Source organism: Xenopus tropicalis, chromosome 8, assembly GCF_000004195.4.
Source record: "Xenopus tropicalis strain Nigerian chromosome 8, UCB_Xtro_10.0, whole genome shotgun sequence".
Taxonomy (NCBI): domain Eukaryota; kingdom Metazoa; phylum Chordata; class Amphibia; order Anura; family Pipidae; genus Xenopus; species Xenopus tropicalis.
This window is the reverse complement of record NC_030684.2, coordinates 123,466,693-123,487,887: the sequence shown is the minus strand read 5'-3', so window position 1 is coordinate 123,487,887 and position 21,195 is coordinate 123,466,693. Positions and strand designations below refer to the sequence as shown.

The 21,195-nt window shown below is 38.7% G+C and overlaps 1 protein-coding gene across 1 annotated transcript; it reads right to left on the bottom strand.

Annotated features, from left to right (window-relative positions):
• Positions 1–5,028: 5,028 nt before the first annotated feature.
• LOC100490141 (extracellular calcium-sensing receptor-like) lies at positions 5,029–18,709 on the bottom strand. Its single transcript, XM_031891998.1, has 7 exons — positions 18,397–18,709; positions 17,295–17,429; positions 15,321–17,191; positions 13,015–13,857; positions 10,607–10,834; positions 9,299–9,422; positions 5,029–6,200 (listed from the first exon to the last, which is right to left on the bottom strand). The coding sequence occupies exons 3-7, from the start codon at positions 15,576–15,578 to the stop codon at positions 5,281–5,283; spliced, it is 2,373 nt and encodes a 790-aa protein (XP_031747858.1). The 5' UTR covers positions 15,579–17,191; positions 17,295–17,429; positions 18,397–18,709; the 3' UTR covers positions 5,029–5,280.
• Between the last annotated feature and the right edge of the window lie 2,486 nt (positions 18,710–21,195).

The following is a 21,195-nucleotide window of genomic DNA, read 5'->3' as shown; positions in this document are numbered from 1 at the left end:
AGTACATTAAATCAGACATCACCTGTGAAAAGGGCTGAGGCTGAGAGTGTTCTCCATTTCCAAGAAGATACTGAGACTGTCAGCAGACATTCTGCCCTATTATTAGAAGAATGGACATTAATTTGTTGGTTACATGTGCAGGGCACCCCGAGGCCGATGCCTGTCTGTCACCCAACCCCTCCCCCACATGCGCAAACTCGCGATCACGCATGCGTGGGTCTTTACAATCGCATACGGAGCAGTGGGGGAGAGGTCCCCATTGCTCCATATGCAAAAAAAACTTCAATATTTTGGGCCACAAAAGCCCGGGCCTAGGGCAGGACAGATTGGGGGGCGGCATGCCACCCCCCAATTTGTGCCGCCCTAGGCCCGGGCCTTTGTGGCCTTTCCACAAATCTGGGTCTGTACATGTTCTGTATGAAATGTAAATGTTATTTGGTGAAAATAAAACAAAAAACATGATGTGAATAAAATATACCAAATAGTAATTAAGAAAAAATAAATTGCAGAAAAACTTAAGTTAAATTCACCAAAAGGTCCTGAATGTTAAATAATTCCTCTGATGAAGCACCCAATGGTGCGAAACGCGTTAGGAAGGAGAGTGGGTACCATGAGGCACTGGGTTTTCCTTTCCACTGTGGTATAGTATGGCTTATGTTTTTTTAAATTTGTGTTAAATCTTCTGAGCCAATAAATGTTTGTTTTTTTCACTAAAAAACTTTTGTATTGATTTAAATATACCAAATACCAACATTCCAAATTGCTGCTTAAAGGGAGTCTATCATGATTTTTATGTTAAAATGTTATTTCTAAATTACAATGTTTACACAGCAAATAATTCACTCTACCATTTAAAATTTTATTCTTGAACAAATTTATTTTTTTAGCTGTAATATTGGGGAGTAGGTGCCATCTTAGTGCATTGTGCCTGAGTCTGAGCTTTCAGAAGGAGCCAGCGCTACACATTAGAACTGCATTCAGGTAATGTATTGTTTCTCCTACTCCCATGTAACTGGAGGAGTCCCAAGCTGGACCTGGATTTCTTACTATTGAGTGCTATTCTGATACCTACTTGGGGCTGCTATCTTGCTCCCTTCCCATTGTTCTGCTGATCAGCTGTTGGGCACACCTGTCCCACTTCTCCCTTAACTTTGACTTTGTGTCAATCAGATATGGCAGTTAGGGAATGCCTGTGGGTGCAGGCTACAATGGGCCCTGTATTTATCACCTGCCTTGTGGTTGTTTGAAGTTCCCACACTGTAAGTGGGCTTGTATGCACCTGTACTAAGCTCCCTTTCCTTTTGTCTAAGAACTCCCTTAGCCCAGCCATAAACCCCTGGAGGCCTGTGTCAGCACCACCAATTTTTTTCCTATTTAGTTCTCCTTGTGTAAAAAGTTCCCCACTGAACATTTTGACTGAGGCAGATGCAATCGCCAAGCTTGCGCAGACTCAACTAGGAAAAGGGGAGGCTTCTAGCTATACCTTTATACAGGCCTCTCCTCACTCTGCTGCCTGTGCCACAATCTGTAGAAGCCCCTGTAACATATCCTCTATTTGCCCCCCTACATCTACATAACCAAGTCCACTACACTACCCTTAGCACGATAGGATTGTCCCTCACTAACAGTCAGTGTGTTGTTGTAAAGAATAACTCGGTTTTTATTTGTATGACAATGATAAATAGTATGTTTTCATAAATTCAATATTGTTGATTATTTTCTACCATTGAATGATTCTAATTTGTATTGGTTGGTTATTGATTTATTTTTTTTTATGCTTATCTATCTCCCCACCAGTTTTGACACAGGAATATATTTCATATAATGTTCTAAATATGGGATTATATACCCAATAGCTTGGGATGTTAGACATTATGGGTCCCAATTACTAAACAATTTTGAGATAAATTTGTATTTTTTCTTAACTGTAGAACATTTCGGAATGTATGTGAAAAATTCATTAAAATCCCATGAGTTTTTTGTGGTTTTCAGTAAATTTTTTACAAAAAAAAAGTATTTTGCTCAAAGAATACGAACATTTCGGAATTCGCTAACGCTATTCGCTACACTTTCATTGGGACAATCTTTTCACCAGGTTTGATATTGTTGATTGTGGGTCACACTGGATGCCAAGTTCACTGTGTCTGTGGTGTGGCAAGAACTGCTGCTTTATGTTCTTTCACCGCTGGAGGTCCCTGAAATGCAAGAGGACAGGAAGCCCTAAAGCTATAAGCACGGGGACTGCATGACAAGGGATCCAAATAACCAGCAGCCACATTACACTGGTTTATGTTTAGAGATTGGCAGAATCAGGTGCAACTGTGATTGGGTGAGAAGGAAAGAGTTAAGGCAGGAACTGGGCTGGGGGCGGAGTAAGAGAGGGAAGTGATGTCAGAAGCACTCACTTCCTTATCTTCTGAGCTGGTAGAAACATGAGGCAGAGCTCTCTCTGTAATATAATGTTATTAGCTGCAGTATATACACACTAACTCCTCACTATACTGCTGGCTTTGGCTGCTTGTAGTCTCTTGCTGTATATTAACTGTTTTACAGCATTTAATCCCTCTGTAGTCACTCATGGAAATCAGCCTGGGCCCAAAAGTATATCCTCTGTATTATATAGGAATCAGGGCTGTGACATTGAGCTGCAGCTACTGCAACTCATTACAGTATACAGAGAGCTATAGTTAGAGTATACAGAGAGAGTTATAGTTGGAGTATACAATGAGAGTTATAGTTGGAGTATACAGAGAGAGTTACAGTTGGAGTATACAGAGAGAGTTACAGTTGGAGTATACAGAGAGAGTTACAGTTGGAGTATACAGAGAGAGTTACAGTTGGAGTATACAGAGAGAGACAGTTGGAGTATACAGAGAGAGTTATAGTTGGAGTATATAGAGAGAGTTATAGTTGGAGTATACAGAGAGAGCTATAGTTGGAGTATACAGAGAGAGTTATAGTTGGAGTATACAGAGAGAGTTATAGTTGGAGTATACAGAGAGCTGTAGTTGGAGTATACAGAAAGAGTTATAGTTGGAGTATACAGAGAGAGTTATAGTTGGAGTGTACTGAGAGTTATAGTTGGAGTATACAGAGAGTTATAGTTGGAGTATACAGAGAGAGTTATAGTTGGAGTATACAGAGAGAGCTATAGTTGGAGTATACAGAAAGAGTTATAGTTGGAGTATACAGAGAGAGTTATAGTTGGAGTATACAGAGAGAGTTATAGTTGGAGTATACAGAAAGAGTTATAGTTGGAGTATACAGAGAGAGTTATAGTTGGAGTATGCAGAGAGTTATAGTTGGAGTATACAGAGAGAGTTATAGTTGGAGTATACAGAGAGAGTTATAGTTGGAGTATACAGAGAGAGCTATAGTTGGAGTATACAGAGAGAGTTATAGTTGGAGTATACAGAGAGAGTTATAGTTGGAGTATACAGAGAGAGTTATAGTTGGAGTATGCAGAGAGTTATAGTTGGAATATACAGAGAGAGTTATAGATGGAGTATACAGAGAGAGTTATAGTTGGAGTATACAGAGAGAGTTATAGTTGGAGTATACAGAGAGAGTTATAGTTGGAGTATACAGAGAGAGCTATAGTTGGAGTATACAGAGAGAGTTATAGTTGGAGTATACAGAGAGAGCTATAGTTGGAGTATACAGAGAGAGTTATAGTTGGAGTATACAGAGAGAGTTATAGTTGGAGTATACAGAGAGAGTTATAGTTGGAGTATACAGAGAGAGTTATAGTTGGAGTATGCAGAGAGTTATAGTTGGAGTATACAGAGAGAGTTATAGTTGGAGTATACAGAGAGAGTTATAGTTGGAGTATACAGAGAGAGTTATAGTTGGAGTATACAGAGAGAGTTATAGTTGGAGTATACAGAGAGAGTTATAGTTGGAGTATACAGAGAGAGTTATAGTTGGAGTATGCAGAGAGTTATAGTTGGAGTATACAGAGAGAGCTATAGTTGGAGTATACAGAGAGCTATAGTTTGAGGTGGGGCTTTGCTGTACTAACACTACGTATTGCACAGTGGTTCTATAGATATATTCATTTGATTCAGCAGCCTGCTGTCAGAGTTTGACCTCTAATTTTACAGGGCCTTATCCAGTTGCAGATGTCATCTATCTATATACTATTAACCCATGCAGAACCTGCCAGATAGCCATCTAGTTATTTGGACAACATTCCAGCTGCCCTGTTATCCCCTGTAGAAGCTACACATTGTCATTCAGGCTGTGTATCTAGGGCAGAAGTAGTTCTACTGTGTTTCGGCACACACACACATATACATAGAGAGAGAGAGAGAGAGAGAGAGAGAGAGAGAGAGAGAGAGAGTGGATTACAGTACAGTAGCCCCTGTGAGTGTATCATGGACCATGTGGCAGAATTCTCTCTTTTACATAATGTTATTAGTTGCAGTATATACACATTTATTCCTCATTATTATACTAGCATTGTGGGTAGAACTATTTGGGCAGGCTGCTTAATAGTCGTTTCCTTGTTGTTGTTACAGCAGTTAATCACACTGGCAGCAGGGGAGTCAGCCTGGGTCCAAAAAGGCATCCTCTCTATTATATATAGAAATCCAGGCTGTGACACTGAGCTGCTGCAACTCATCAGCGTACACAGAGAGCAGTAGTTGGAGTTTACAGAGAGGAGCTTAGTCAGGAATAGGGCAAAGCCTAAGTACAGTAACTTTCCCAGGCTTTGGTTTAATAAGTCTGTACATTGCATGGTATTTCTATAGATATAGTTCTTGATTTAGCAGCCTTTAGTAGGATTCTTACCTCTAATTTATTGAGTCACAGATTTCAGCTCATGCTCAGAGGACAATCCGCTGCTACTGCAGACAGAACTTACATATAGTACAATCCTCTATTAGTACGTCTAGTAGGAGTCCAGATACCGATGGGTAAGTATAAAAAACAGAACCTGTCTATTGTAGCTTAGCTGGGATGCAGCCGACTGGTAGCGAGGCAGGTGCTTGATGGGCATGGGTCCCGCAGGAGTGATAACAATTAACTGCCTGGTTACACTTGCCCACCCTACCCCTAGCAGTTGGGTGACTGACATGCCAGGTAGCCAAGGAAGGAGGAGAACACTTTAAAGCAGAAGAGTTCAAAACAGATGACTGCTTTTTACTTTTAAACTGAATATGTTGGCATCTGTGCTCATATATAATGTAGAGTGTAAAGATGAATGTTTCAGAACCCATAATGTGGGGAATCAATTAGTATATGTAATTCTAATAAAATGCAGATAAGTTCAGATGCCTATTGTATCCCTTGGTTTCTAGTATTTCTCCCTGTGATGTACTGTCTGCTGTTCATTTCTGGGTGCAGTAATATTATATAACATTTTGGGGAAAAAATGCAAAAAAGACACCCAGCACTTGAAGAGAGAATGGCAAATATTTCTACTGCCACTGTCTGTTTCCCCTTGGTACTGAGATAAGCAGGTATAAATGTCACCCAAACACTGGCAAATACCAACATACTGAACGTAATGAACTTGGTCTCATTAAATGTGTCAGGAAGCTTCCTAGCCAGAAAGGCAACAAATAAACTAACGGAAGCTAAGAGACCCATGTACCCCAAGACAGAAGCAAATAACACCCTGGACCCCTCATTGCACTCAATCACTATTATTCCTATTTCTGCTGCCATATTGTACTCTGCAAATGGAGCGTCTGTGGTCAGCCAAACTATGCATAGAATTATCTGAACCATGGTACACACTGGGACAATATAAATGGGTATTCGTAGTCCCACTAGTTTCTTTAGTTTACTGTCTGGATTTGTAGCACTAAATATCATTACGACAGTGATAGTCTTTGCTAGTATGGTAGAAACGCAAAGTGAAAAAATGACAGCAAACATGACCTGGCGTATCATGCACATTATCCGGTTGGGTCTGCCAATAAATGCCAAGGAACACATGAAGCCAAACATGAGGGAGATGAGAAGTAGGTAACTGAGATCTCTGTTATTTGCCTTCACTATGGGGGTCTTTCTTTTGATTATAAACAGGCAGAACACTGAAAATGTAACGAGACAAAACAAGACTGAAATACAAGCTAAAATGGAGCCCAGTGTCTCTTCATAAGAAAGGAACTTAATGGGTTTTGGTAGGCACTCTTCTTTTCTGCTATCAGGCCATTTGTCTTCTGGGCACTTGAGACATTCACTGTCATCTAGAATAACAGAAACAATGTTATACAGAGAGAAGAAGGCACAGTACGAATGCCCCAGGAGGTGGCCCCCCTCATTCTCTGGCAGTAAGGCCTTTCCATACACAAACCCGGTGTGAACTGATTGGATGCAGCTGTGGATAGTAATGCTTAATATTGGTTGGATTCTGCACCATATGTACATGACTGCAATCTGAATCCCAGCATATGTCATAAGTATACGTACAATGGATTTTTCACTGTATTTATATGTGAAAATTGCTACTCTGATCAGATGTAAGTACCTAAAAGTATTGAATTGTGTGCTTCAAATATTGCATGTGCTACTGCCTTTGTTCAAACTATTGGCACAACCTATAATGCATTAGAGTGTGTGCGAGTTAAGCCTACACACAACAGTGAATACATGCTGCCTCTAGAAGTACTTAAAGACACACTTTGAATATAGTTTGTGCTACTTTATTCTGTCCTGTGATTAACATATGTTCATTTAATTCTTGGATCACAGAAAGTATATCATTGTCTGCTCATATCAATTAGGAGGCAGTAAATAACCACTTGTCTGACCACTTGATACTTGGATTACACATTTTTGGATCTGCATTCATTCAACCATCACCGGAATCATTGAATTTAACTCAGATAGAATCAAAGCTTGGCCTTACTAAGAACCATACTTGATATATTATGATTCACACTACTTTATCATGTTATTATGGTGATGTCATGCTCATAGAGTGATATTATAATGGTAATATGTTTATAGAGTGATACCTTTATTACCTATTATACATATTGTATACATGTTTCAGTAATGAGGGGCCCCTCCTTTGATGGCTTCGTTGTTGTTTTCGTTGTTGGTTTAAGGATGTCTAAACATACATGGAAATAACTGCAGGGAATTTAAATCTCCTGCTTAAGATCAATTGGCAATTTAGCGGTCTAGGTCTCCAGGAATAATGAGTGAATGAGGCACCAATCCTAAATGAGGATTTTTTATAGGATTGTGCTCTATTTTAATATAAATTCTGTATGTGTAACTGTAAGCCTTGGGCAAGTCTTTTGTACCTCTTGACAAGATATATGTTTGTAAATTGGCCAAAAAGTCTAGTTGCAATTACTTTAGTATAAATGGAACCATTGTATCTACTGTATTCCTTCTCATGACTAAATACCGACAATCAGGAGAGTATTTTAGGGACATGAAAGTATCTTTTAACTAAGTATTTAATTCACGCAGCTTTCATTACAGTCTATTTTACTGTAGACTCTAGGGGCCATGTTGGAACAGAGACAACTATGGGACACTCCTGGGGACCCTTTTAAGCTTGAATAATCATTTTCTAAAACCCCACCTGAGATCCTGAACTCAGGCAGGGTTTTGCTCCAGTTAGCTTGGCTATTTCCTAAGTGGGGCTTTTGAAAAGAATAAAAAGTTCAGCACCTTTCTCCCATGTACCTAGAATTAGTCTGGGACTCAGCTTCTCTACATAATAACTGGTTTTGAATTAAGAGTAAAGTTCATTTTATTTAATATTTGCTATTAAAAATTATAGTCATCTTGGAGGGCTACCCTAGCCAACATGGGGACCTAATTTAGGGTCCTGACCCACTAGCAGGCCCTGTCTGTTCTGTAACTAAATAGCATCACTTTTATGGTCTCAGACTGAAAGGGTCCATCTGAATATCTAGTGTCTCAAGTAGCTGCACAGTGTGCCCTTTATAGCATGAAGAATAGGTTCAATCATTGCGGATTATACAGGGGCAAAAAGGCATATAAACATTCAGTGGCCAAAGTGCTGCATCTGTTTATTTGCAGTATATTTGTGTAACCTCTATTTCAGCTCAATAGCTACCTCCCTGGACTAGTACCAGTAGAACATGGGTTACGATGTACACTCTTACCCAGAATGGGCCTTGGCTAAGTGGAATAGGAAGGTGAGGGCGTTCCGAAACTACACCTCTCTTGCTGCTATGCAGAAAAATAAAAACAGAGGGCACCAAAGATTCTTGCACGCAACAAAATAATAAGTGTTTATTTAACATCCACAGGGTTTACTCATAATTCAGTTTCTCAGAGGCCAAAGGTACACCACATGCATAGTGTAATACAGACTGACACTCCCCTGTGGGCAGACTTGGCAGGAATCTCACTTCACCTCTGCCACACCCTGTTGTGGATCCCCTCAGGGAATTCTCTATCCTGATTCCCTAGTCACTGGGATCCCTACACTACAGGCAATATGGTCTGGGAGAGATACCTTCAAAACTACCAGTTCTATGTAGGAGATCAGAACTGCTCTTTCTAGCTCAGCCCTAACTGCCTTACACCCCTAGAGTGGTACTATAAAGGGGGCTACACCTGCCACTATCTAATGCCTTATTCACGGGGCCCTGTTCCCCGACTATAACTAGGCCCGTGCCCCGGGCTCACAGCAACACCCACCCTGTTCCTCAGGGGGAAGCAAAGAGGAAGTGCCACTCCTTTCCCAGCACTATACCAAAGTGAGGCAGGAAGTGGTCACCATACCTTCTAACAAATAGCAGACATATGTTAATGAACCTACTTAGATACATTTCCTTCTGCCCAGCAACCAAGGGAACTGAACCTGTAGGGATTTAAAGCCATAGGGGGTTATTTAACCCTATGGGACCTACATTTGTTTTTAATAAAGCTTCAGGGTCTGACTTTGCTACCAAAGAAAAAGCAAGTGTAACTGAAGTCATGTTGTACCTAGGAATATGTATGGCAATGCATCCCTGCAGTGGTAAATAACAGTACTTCAAAACACATTCGGGCCATCGAGTGATACAACTCCTTAATAAAGTCAAAATAGGTGCTAATGGCATCTGTATTATCTATAGTTAAACATACAGTAGGTTGAATATTTTTCTTAAAACAAATTATGTATCAAACTATACCAGTTATAATGAAGGAAATGAATGTGCCACTGAGGCCATCATTAGTAAGGCACCCTGTTCTGTTTATTTATACAGAAGAAGAATGGTAGTATTGAGATAAAATAAGATTGGCTTGAACTGTATATTTTTCCTCAACCTTAATATCTATTATCCAATAACTAAATGCTAATGTTACAAACCATTTGGGTTGAGAATCTCTCCTTCAGAACATGGCAGGCAATCAAAGCAGCAGATCTTCTGCCCCTGAATTGCAGCTCTTCTGTAGCCTTTGGGGCATGGATCACTGCAAACCGAACTCGGGACCTATGAAGAAATGATAATAATTATGTATTTGACAGCCTGGGTATGATTCATTTCTAACTGATAAATAAATGGTAAATAAAAAGTTCATGAAAACAAATTAAATCTGCCCAATTCAATTAAATTTCATTATCAGCATTTGGCCTACAGGCAGGATTGGCTTGTGGCCTGATAACACTGCTCTCTGCCATCACTAAGGGGCCCATTTAATAACTTTTGTAACTTTTTTGTTTCCTTAAATTGTATTTTTTAGCAATAAAAATCATGGATTCTACTTATTACACTAAACCATAAAGAAATTATTTATTTATTAAATGCAAAAGCCACAACAAAACATTAATCCAAAACTATGCCATCTAAAAACCTAAGTCATGCAGAAGTCAATGGGAGCTGTCCGAGGCAAATTGTAACGATCTTCCTTTGCTTTGTGGCTTAAAAGGTTTTTTTCATTTTCTCATTTGTAAGCACAAGAAAATTAGGATTTTGAGGTTTTTGCTTTGGATCCATTTTTTTGTACTTTTTTTTTAAAAAAAAGGCTGTTGATAAATTACTTGATTTTTTCTTTAGTGAAAAATATTTTTTCTTGGGGTTTCAGAAATCACTAAAATTAGAAGGTTGATAAATGGGCTGTCTTTAAAGTGATACTGACACTAAAAAGTACTTTTCAAAATATGAATGTACATTAAAAGTCGCCTACAGGTCTTGTTGATCATGTTTCACTATTAGAGCTGCTTCTGTAAGTAAGTGTTACTTGAACTTCCTAAACCTGACTGTTTTGCAAATCTGACTGTCTCTTTACAGCCTGTCAGTTATAGCTCCTAATGCTAATGGCCTACTGCAGCACAAATATGGCCGCCCCCTCATAGAGGAACATGGGGGATCAGATAGGTATTGTAAAAGCATTGAAAAAATACTTTTAAGGTAAAATAATAAATAATATGCAAAGAAAATGTTATGATAGATGTAAAAAAAGGTATAATTGCTGGTGTTAGTATCTATTTAACTCATTATTTGCTAACATAGTTCTCTATTTCCTTTGCTGTTGCCTAACTACACATCTGACCTTTACCTAGTAGATTTCATGCTAAAAGGTTTTCGATGCAGCAAACACTGCCATCCCATAAATGATAATATTACCAACCCTTTGATGCCACTTGCATGATTTACCAAAGTCCAATAAAACTTACTTGGCTGTGTCCTCCATTCCATAAAATCTTGTTTAGCTGAATGCTGAGCCCCTCGCCATTTAGAGAGCCGAAATCAAAACTACCAATAGAGACATACTGATTACTTCCATTCGGGAACAGCTGCCAGTTCAAAATCTCCACAGACTGAGGGACATCCCCATTCTCATCAAAATATATTCTTTTTCCTGCTGTGTTGTTGAAGTCTATGTTTCTGATGTAATGAAGCAGCTAGGAGAAAAGATGACACTATTTGTATAGTTCGTTTTCATAGAGCAAAAATTATGGAATACAGAATCATTGCAAAGAGAGAGTTGCATTAAAAGCAGCAAGTATTTTAGTTTTTTGTTGTAAAGGGAGGCTGGCTGGAATCCAGTGGGAGGCATCACAGAGGGTATTGTGGTTTTTCAAGTCCAAGATAGACCAAATGGGAATAGAGCAAGAGTCTGTCTGCAAGAGCTAGGTGGCTATTCTTTCCCACTCTTAATGTAATTTTTAATAAATTATAGGCCAGCTGTTTTGGTGTTTCGCCAGTACAGCTTCCTTCCTGATATTTTGTTGGTTCAGGCAGTAGGAAATGACCTGGGGAGGATATCGCAGAGGGAGCTGATAAGAGTTATGCGTCAAGATACGGAAAGCCTCAGGCTCAGAACCAGGGTTTGGAGCTCGTCTCTCCATTTTATTTTTGGCCTGATGATGTGCACCTAAATGATGTAGGCCCGGGTATGTTTACTTTGGGCAAACAGGGAGGGATCCAAACAGCCATATATGAGGTTGATAGGGTTGCCCAGCCTTCTTAAGGCATCAAGCAGCCCAGGACGTGACAGATATAATGCTCGCCAAGCAGTCAGGTTTACATTTCCTAGGGTAAAAAGCACAGTGTTACGCGGTCTTCTTGGGCATGGGGTCCCGGGAGACAGAGGATATAATTACCTGCTTTCACTTGCCCACCTGTGTGGCTGTAGAAGGTGATTAGCATGGCAGATAGCTTGTTTCTGTATATTTTGTCTATTGAGGTAAAGGTTGAGCAAAGGTTCAGGTCTCAGGAGCAGTAGGTTGGTCTGACCTAATTAAGGGTAAGTTAATTTTGCAGAGCTGCTGCACATCTAAAATCACAATTGGAGACGCTCCTCTGGGTTCAGCCTGAGATCCATTTAGGGTCACTTCCATGGTCTCTTAAATTCTGTTGGAAACCTAGCTTGAAGGCCAATTATAGTGAGATTTGGGATGAAAATGTATGTGCTGCCCTTGATATCCTTAGGACTATGGCAGGTACAGGTATAATGGCTGATATAGCTAAATACTATAAGCTAAGGCTCTGGACAAATGTTGGATATTAATGCAGACTTGAACCAAAAAAGCAACACTCACATGAGAGAAAATTGGTAGCTGAAATATTGCTAAAGTACAATGTGGGACATTTTCACTGTAGTATTTTGTAAAAGAGATGCACCAAGACTGCATTCCCTAGTGTAAAATATGACCTTTCCTTCCAGGAGGGCAGAGTTTAGATCCAGTTATCTTTTGCTTCACTCAAAATACAGTTCACTTTTGTTATATGAATTGGTCAAGTTCAAAAAGACTACAGGGCTCATTGATGAAATTCAGGGGAGGGTGCAAACGATGGACACTGCTTTATTCATGATAACTTGTTCATCACTAAAACATGCAAGTTAGGGAGCACGGTAGGTGTATGGTACAACTGAACCCTAGAATTAGTGCCTGCCAATCTAAACCTGGGACAGGGCGCACAGATCAATTCTGTGTAAATGAGCTTTAAAGGGTGCTATTACTCTTGGCATAAGTAAATGAGCCCTTACAAATCCCATAATGGGCCAGATTCAATTCAAAGAGAAAAAACACTTTAAACTTATAATGCAATCCAAAACCTTTGTTAACAGGTGAGAAACAATGGCATTTGGAAGATGTAACAATGAGGAATATAAAGGCTTATGTCAGGTTGGCTAATGGTCACAAAATAAGTAGCCAATGGCACTATTATGTTACAGCTGACTTTCTCATATACCAGACAAAACTGTTCCTAAGGCTATGAATTAAATATTAATGACTTTTGTAAAACAGATCACAGGAGGTTAATGTAATATAAATGGAACTGGTGCTTTTTACAAGATGATGACATTAACACTATATTAAGTTATATATAGTTCTGTATTAAGCTATTTCATAATTACATTAAATTGAATGCATTTTATAGATATTTGCACATAAATAGCAGAACAGTTCCACTACACATAACTTGAAAGAAAAGGATAAAGGAACATCTAATGAAATCATAATATCCTGTAATGATATATACAGGTCCTTTTTGTCACTGGCTTTAATTAAAAATTTTATGAAATGAATGACTGCTTTCCCCTCACACAACTTAATCTGTGCATTATATACAGTACCTGCCAAGGCCGGTGGTTATAAATATCAGCACAAGATCCATTCTTGAAAGGCCCTTTCCCTGGGACACAGTTCTTCATCTGGTGCAAAGCATGAGCTACTGCAAAGACTGCATTATGTGTTCTATATGAATATATAAAGTTATAGACATCATATATATTGGGATCAATACTGTCCAGTCTCTCCTCTCCTGTGCACCAAACAATGTCTTCTTTAAGCAGTGCTGGAGATGTATTATTGACTGCATCATTTCCTGGCCAAATACAGTGAAAAACATTCTCCCAAAATGTCTTCATGTAAGGATCATCTGGAAATCTGGAAGGATGGATGCTATAAAGAAACTCCTTAAAGCCTGGAATTTTCCCCTTTTGAGGTGATAATGCAATGCTCCCATTTAAGGTTGTTAAGATGTCAGTCCTAGGGAAGTCAGAAGTAATGGACCAGCCTGCCATTTCCAGCCATACTTTGTCAGTGATATTGTGAAAAGATGCCTGTTCCATTAAAGGGACAAGGTCTTCTATGGAACAGAATAAAATGATCACTGTTGCTCTGGATCTCTTGACAAGACCAATGATACGGTAGACAGACTCCATAGAGTTGATTATAGGAAGTATCTCTTTAAATGCAATGCATCCACCATTCTTCTCTATTTCTCTAGTTACAATTTGAGCACCCAATATTCTCAATTCAATGTTTGAACATATAATACCCACCCAGGTCCAGTTGAAGTACTTAACCACATGAGCAATGGCAAAATATTCATAGTCAGCGTTATATATTGTCCTGAAGAAGGATGGAAACTGAATTTTATTGCTCAATAAAGGCAGCACAGAACCATAGCTAATCTGTTGAAAAATAACGGCAAGAAAAAAGATATAACTCAACTTTATCATTGTGTGGATAGTTATTTATCCCAAATTACTTCATTGGTTACATAATTACACTTGCACTGAGCTAGAAAAAGACACTTGCCCTTCCATTTTACCCCTTGGGAACACCCAACACTGCTAATCCAGAGAAAGGTTTTGCCAACAATGCCTCTAGTGCAGGAACATAAAGTTAAAAGAGGACTACTTGTTAGCAATCAGATGTTTTTTCTAGATCATCTGATCTGGGTAATGTAATAAAAGAGACCATTTTTGCCCAGGTCCAGTAACTCTTAGCAACCAATAAGGCATTTGACTTTAAAGAGATGTTAATGGTACCTGCTGATTGGTTGCTGTAGGTGACTAGATCTGTAGAAAACATTGCACGATTTATTACATAACCTGTTTATTTCTTAAATATATATATTTATTTTAACCTTTGATGCTGTGTTAATGTCACTTAGTGTATCTTGTGTAACAATAGGCTTTTTTGCACACGATTCATCAGAAAAGCAAAGACGGACATATTGGTGCTCAACCCAACTATGCAGAAGCACAAGGAGCATGTGTGGATGGAAATACTAGGGCCAATATGAACAACTTTGCATCCAATTGACAAGCACAGTGGGGTCACAATTAATTTGGATGCAGATATGTCAGGTAGTGACACCATTAATGAAAGTACTTGTGTCCTTGCAGTTCCATATTGGGCAAAGCTCCACTGCAGCTGTCCTGTCTCTTCTGATAAATCATGTGCAAGTGCATCTATTGGCAACTAGGAACCCTGCAGTTACAATCACCCTTAACATGATGGGAATTCCTGGGTTCTAGTAATACCCTGTTTTCCCGAAAATAGGACATCCTCCGAAAGTAAGGCACCCCCCGATTATTCACCCCCCTCGGAAAATAAGGCACCCCCTGAAAATAAGACACCCACCTAGGGTGATGGAATAAATGTGTCCTGTATTTTTCTTCATGGAAAAATAAGACATCCCCTGAAAATAAGACCTAGTGCATATTTTGGAGCTTAAAAAAATATAAGACAGTGTCTTATTTTCGGGGAAACACGGTAGATTGTGTTAATAGGTTCAGCAAACTGTATCAAAGAATCATGCGCTAATGCCATTTTTAACATTGCATGTCATTAGTGACACATTAGCCACAACTTCACTCTGGTTTATAAAGTTGTGTTAGTTTTGACACATCAGGCGTATTTATTGTAGGCGCAACTAACTGTGTGGCTGGAATTCTGAAAAAAGAAAAATGTTCCAATTTGCATTTGAAAACTGCACTTTTAACACTAGACTGCACTTATTAATAACCGCTGTGATCGTAAATGAGGCATATACTGTAATTCAGTATTAGCATTTATGATCCTGTGGTTTTTATTTTTATTGTAATCACAGAGAGTAGTTTAACATTACTACAAAGGGGTAATGTACCTGCGGATATCTGTACAATCCCAAGATCCTTGCTAGGGGCTCTGAGGCCTTAGAGGGCAAGTCTCCAACAATAGCCAGTGGCATAAGATCCTTGTTGCAGTGAAAGTTTGGCACTCCATTTTTTTTCCCAGATAAAATCCATGTTGCTCCTATTAGTGACCGTATCTCATTATAACAGGAATCATAGAGGTGGAAGCCCAGTGTTATATTGGGTAAAAGATTGTTTGATTCATTAATTTCCATAATTGCAAACACCATTGCGAGTAGGAAGCGATAAAATCTAATTTGAAAACTTGAAAATAAAATAATAAACTGTCAAAAGGACCAAGTGATCAAAGTACTATGAATACTGTCCTTACTGTATATGAGGTGGATCAGAGGTGGATCAGAGGCACACAATGACACACATGGTTGATAACATGTGCAGATACACGGAGTGGATTTTGGGAAGAAATGTAAGAGTATGCATTTTATGTCAAAATCCTATTTATGAGGCCAATTTATCAACTCATTTAGTTGTTCCAGTGGTTTTTGAAACCATGAAATATCTAATTTTCACTAAGACCACAAATGTCAAGTTATCTATCAAAGAATAAATAAATAAATATGGATGGAATTTGAATACGAATCCAAAGTCACATAATACACAGTAGTAAGAGGGCCTGGGTGCAGTTCATCACAGGAAGAAATCAAGCCTGAAGCAGAAATCTGCACATCTCAGATCTTATGAAGCATGAAGGATTGTGTATTTGAGACTAAGGCTATTGTCACACAGAACATAGTCTCCACAAGCTGAAAAATGCTTGCCGAGAAGCTGCCCCGATACTGTACAAATCTACTACTTGTACCTGCACCCACAAGCACTGAATACGCTCGAGTGCAGGTACATGGGGTGTATTTCTGCCTGAGAATGCTGCCATATGCAGTTTTAGGCAGAAATACAATACGTGTGCCTGCACCCAGACAGAAGTCCCTCCCCTATCAAAAACTTTAACGCCTCCCCACTCCCTTACACAGGTGTCTAAGTACCAAAGTGCCAGGTTCCTTTATGAATATTAATTAGTGCAATTTCCAGGGTTTGCTACTCACTTCAGATACCTCGTGTCCCAGGTCAAAATATAGTTCAATGAATACTCCAAAGTACCCTCTTCTGCCTTAGACTTGGCAATGAGGTCTTATGAGGAAAAGAAAGAGAAAGAAAAGAGAGAGAAAAAAATAGTGTGATACTGTTAATTTCCAATGTGCATCCCATATGTGCATCATTTAATCACCAGGGATAACTTTGCTTATAACACCCTTCTTTGTGCCCAATTATGGTACTCTTTTCCCATTGCCAATCTACTTACAGACCCCCTTGGGTTTATACAGTATCCAATAGGTCACTTTCAACCCACGACTCTCTGCTTTTTCGTTTCCAACTCCTTTTATTCAAGTAGTGTTTGGAACCACTTTAAATCGGTGGATACCCAGCATTGGAGACTTTAGGTTAATTACACGTTTCCCTTCCCTTTCCCTTTCAATGCGCTTACTGTTGGGCAAATGCATATGTGTAAAAACTTAATTACTTTAATACAATAAAACTTAACCGATACACTCACAAACAAAATATAGGATGCGCATATCAAGAGTCACTTGTATAGGTCAGGTTGCTGCTCCTTTATTTCCCCTGTTCATGACCTGCAGAGTCGCTCCTGGGTTCAGCAGTCCTGCCCGGTATGGTGCTCCTCGCCACGTCCTTTCTCACCACTGACGCATTTCGCCACTTCTGGCTTCTTCCTGAGCGATGACCTCATTCCATCCTGGCTAAGTTTTTATGTCCCACAATTCAAAACATCCAAATCTTTATTGATCCATTTGCTTTAACTGCATCTCTAAATTTATCAAAGTCCATATATTCACTTTATTTATTCAAAATAAATAGTTAATTTCAACCTCAGAAATACTAAAACATTATAACTTAGCATAAATTATTACCTGTTCATAAAAATTTCTCAGTTGTAAAACTTCTTTTCCTCAGAAGACCTCATTGCCAAGTCGAAGATAGAGAAGGGCACTCTGGTGTATTCATTGGGGTTCCTTTATGATAGAGAATAGTGTTGGAAAACCTTTCTGACATGGAGAATGGCCAGGAAACAAAAATCACAGTAAGTATGATGTAATTTTCCCTTTTACCCTGACCATCTCCATGTCAGCTACGGATGGGATATACCAATGCTTAACCCATAGGGAGGTTAATATAAGGGAGTATTATCAAAAGAATCTCTGAACTTAAAACATCGTACTAAGTTTAAGTAGATGGATTCTGCTCTCATTTTAACCCAACTTATGCAACTAATTTAACCCATATATACTAAAGGAAATTCCTCAAAGACTGCAGTTGAGGGTCTTGTGAAAACAAAAGGAACATTCCCAATGGGAAACTTAAAGTAGAATAAAATAACACTAAAGCACATACCAAAGTATCTAAGGAAAGAGCCCTACCAGAAAGCCTCCCTCCAATGAAGCAAATTGGACATGAAACAAGCACATTGTGGGACCCAACAGGATTAACACAGGAAGAAATCCTGCCACTCAGCCAGGGAACAACAAATCTAACAGTGTTAGCCCTAGTGTAAGATTATTAAAAATAACCATGTTCCAAAACCATGTCTACTACCCAAATGTTCTATGTAAATATTTCCACTATTAGTAATCTCAATGCCACTCTAATATCTGCCTCCTGCCTGGCTCGCCAGTTATGTAAGATTATTAAAAATAACCAAAGTTCTACAGTATAGTGTGGCAAAGAGAGATCACTGAACAATAAATGTAAAAATGATTTTATATTGTTTGGAAACAAATATTTACATAAACATAATTCTTGAACTAGATAAAACATATAAAACAAGAGACTACCATATACACAAAAAGGTCATACAAAACAATACACTACAAATATACACACTAACGTAACTAAACACACTAAAATGAAACACAGAGGCACAACTACCTAAATAATAATAATAATATCCCACATCACACCATATAACCACACTGTGGAACCTTAACTCTAGAAGTTTACACTGCCTAAGTATACCTCTCCTTAGGTTTGATCAGGTGCCTGGTCTGTGATGTCAGGATTCCCTCTGATTTGGTACGGTGGTCACTCCTCTCCTGGCCCTGTGTCTACCTGTGCCCTATTGAAGCCAACTTATATACAGGAGAGATGGGTGGCTTCTTCAACTTTCTAGAAGTCTCTCCTGATTGGTCCATTTGAATGATGCTAGCACATACCAGTCAGTTACAGGAAGTTACCCGTCCGCCATTATGGGTATTCCAGTCTTCATGTCTGCATCTCCACCAAGACTGCCCTTCCTGACTAAGTGATTATGCATATCACCAGGGATCCATTCAGCCTGCTCAAGTATCCTTGACCCTTTGATAATGTTAATGAGAGTTTAGGGTGACAGCACCTTTCCCAGACCAGTACCTTTGTTTTCCAAATGAGGAAACTCCTATTGTTTGGACCAGACAACCAGGTGCTAAGCTAATTAGACTGTTTACTCTACTAGAGTAAAAGGCTTCATTATTTATTAATAAAATATAGGAACCCACAACATATACTGTATATATTTTACAAGAATCTTACACAAAATAAACTGTAAAAACCCTATCATGACCTGGTCCCCAATAGTGAAGCAGTGCTGCAATGAAACAAGTACTCAGAGTAGACCTACATTAGAGTTGTCTAGAATAACCTAGAATTATTGTACAGTTGAAAGAGAAAAGGCACAGGTTACATAACAGATAACAGATAAATTCTGTAGTGTACAATGGGATTCTGCCCAGCTTATCTGTTATCTACTTTGTATCCTGGCACCACAGGATTCCTACATGCCCCAGCCAATGCATTCTTAGTAAGCCAGTTTGGGAGATTATATTGGCGGGGGAACAGCAGCCTTCTTAGCGAGGCCTTAAGTACCAGGGCCTACACAAACTGCTTTTCCTGTAAGCAGGAACCTTTATCTGGTGCAATAATTACTCATTCAGTATTACACTATTCAGAAGCCCTTTATCAGAAAACCCTTAAAACCTGACTCCATTTAAAGGCAGCCTTCTCAGCAAGGCCCTGAGATAGATCCTTAATGAAAGAAATATCATTACTGCCTGAGGTCCAAGGCAGAAGGCCAAAAAGATACCTGTGTTAAGGAGGGAGAAGTCTTTATATGTTAAGAGATATTTTACTGAAACCAATGACACAGTTGGACGTACCTGCTGCACTGAAGAGGTTGGGGACTTTCCCTATAGGTTTTTTCAAGATGAGTCACTTCTACATGAATAGAAAAGAGGCCTCCCAGTGTGATATCTCCAGGGAGAGAATAGCCACTGACTTCTTCAGTAACCAGTCTGCACCCTTCTAATAATGTTTCACATCCACCATCTTTGTACCATAAAAGTATTAGCAACAGACGGCAAAGCATAATGGTAATTAGAGGCAAGTCCATTCTGTTTATTGGCCTGTTGTTTGAAAAGTAAAAACAGATTCTATATTATAGTGAAAATACACTTGCTGTAAATGCATTCAGTGGAGTGGATATCAGACAAACGGTTCTGCTCTGTACTATAAAATACAGTTTCTATTTATGCATTTATATATTTCCTACTGAGTAATAAAGAGTATTTAGGACTTATGGAATTGCACCATATGAACATGGGATGTCGCTGGCTACAAGGTAACTACAAATGCAGCCAATGGGCTGATGTGGGATGTACAGAAGGCAAAGTTAGATGCAGAGTGCTGAATGTAACAACAATTGTAAATGTACCAAAATACTATAAATCATCAAATGGAATACTTTAATTATATTTGAATTTTGTATCAAAAGGCAGCTAACTCTGGAACTGGATAATAGCTGTGTTCTTAAATGCAATGGCTGGCAATATATGCTGGCACTCATAAAAAAAAAAATCATGATTGTGAAAAAGTGGAAACAAACTTTTTTCTGTGCCTCATTTTTACATAGGCCATTGCTGCATAAATATCTAATGTACAGTGTAAATATAGGGAGCGGATGGAAACAGATAAACATTTGTGTATGAAGCCTCCAAGCCACTGAAGTGTAAATTGACATACATACTATTATAATAGGCTGCAGGCCAACAAGAAAAAAGTTGCATCAAAAAAGTCGTGGTCATGTTAAAAAAAAAATTTGATGTTGTTTCATGAAAAAAAATGCAGATGGCAAAATGTAGAATTTTGCTGCAAATCCAAGTCTGGTGAAAAAAAATTGCTTATTAATAAAAGTATTCTATTTGATCATTTTAAAGAATGTATAGTATTTTTAGTAATTAACAATCTCTGTTAATTCAGCTGTGACCATTATTCCTGTAGTTACAGACCTATAGGGAAACATGAGATACATTTGTGTTGCCTTGTAGTGAGCCCATAGCCCCACACACGTTGCCTGTACATGCCAAGTGGCAACACTATTTTGAACACAGAAAATCTCTTATACAGAAGATACAGTGATTATGATTTATGAACAAATCTGTTGTAAAGATTCTTAAGAGACATAACTTCTTACCTCATGAGAAGGAGGTTTTGCTGCAGCAAAGTTGTTCGGTTATTGATGCTTGATAGAAATGCTCAAATACATTGGGCAAATGCAGAGAGAAGTTTATATACTCTATGGTTACTGGTCTAGAAAATGATTATTAAAATTAATTAGCAGGTATATGCTATAATTATAATTATAAGGTAATGGTAGTTACAGGTTAATATAGGAGTATAGCGTGATTGCAAAGTTTATTTGGGGCTTCATTTAAAGTGGAAAACTCTCATGGCATTCATTTATAATTAAGGGGAGGCAGAAACATAAATGACATCAGCATATTT

Bases quoted from the DNA above. Each gene is read 5' to 3' on its own strand.
- LOC100490141 (XM_031891998.1), bottom strand. From the start codon at position 15,578: ATGGTGTTTGCAATTATGGAAATTAATGAATCAAACAATCTTTTACCC. The intron at 13,858-15,320 runs GTACATTACCCC...ATTTTTCAACAG, and splicing joins GATTGTACAGATATCCGCAG to ATTAGCTATGGTTCTGTGCT. The intron at 9,423-10,606 runs GTAAGTTTTATT...ATTTCTTCATAG, and splicing joins GGAATGGAGGACACAGCCAA to GTCCCGAGTTCGGTTTGCAG.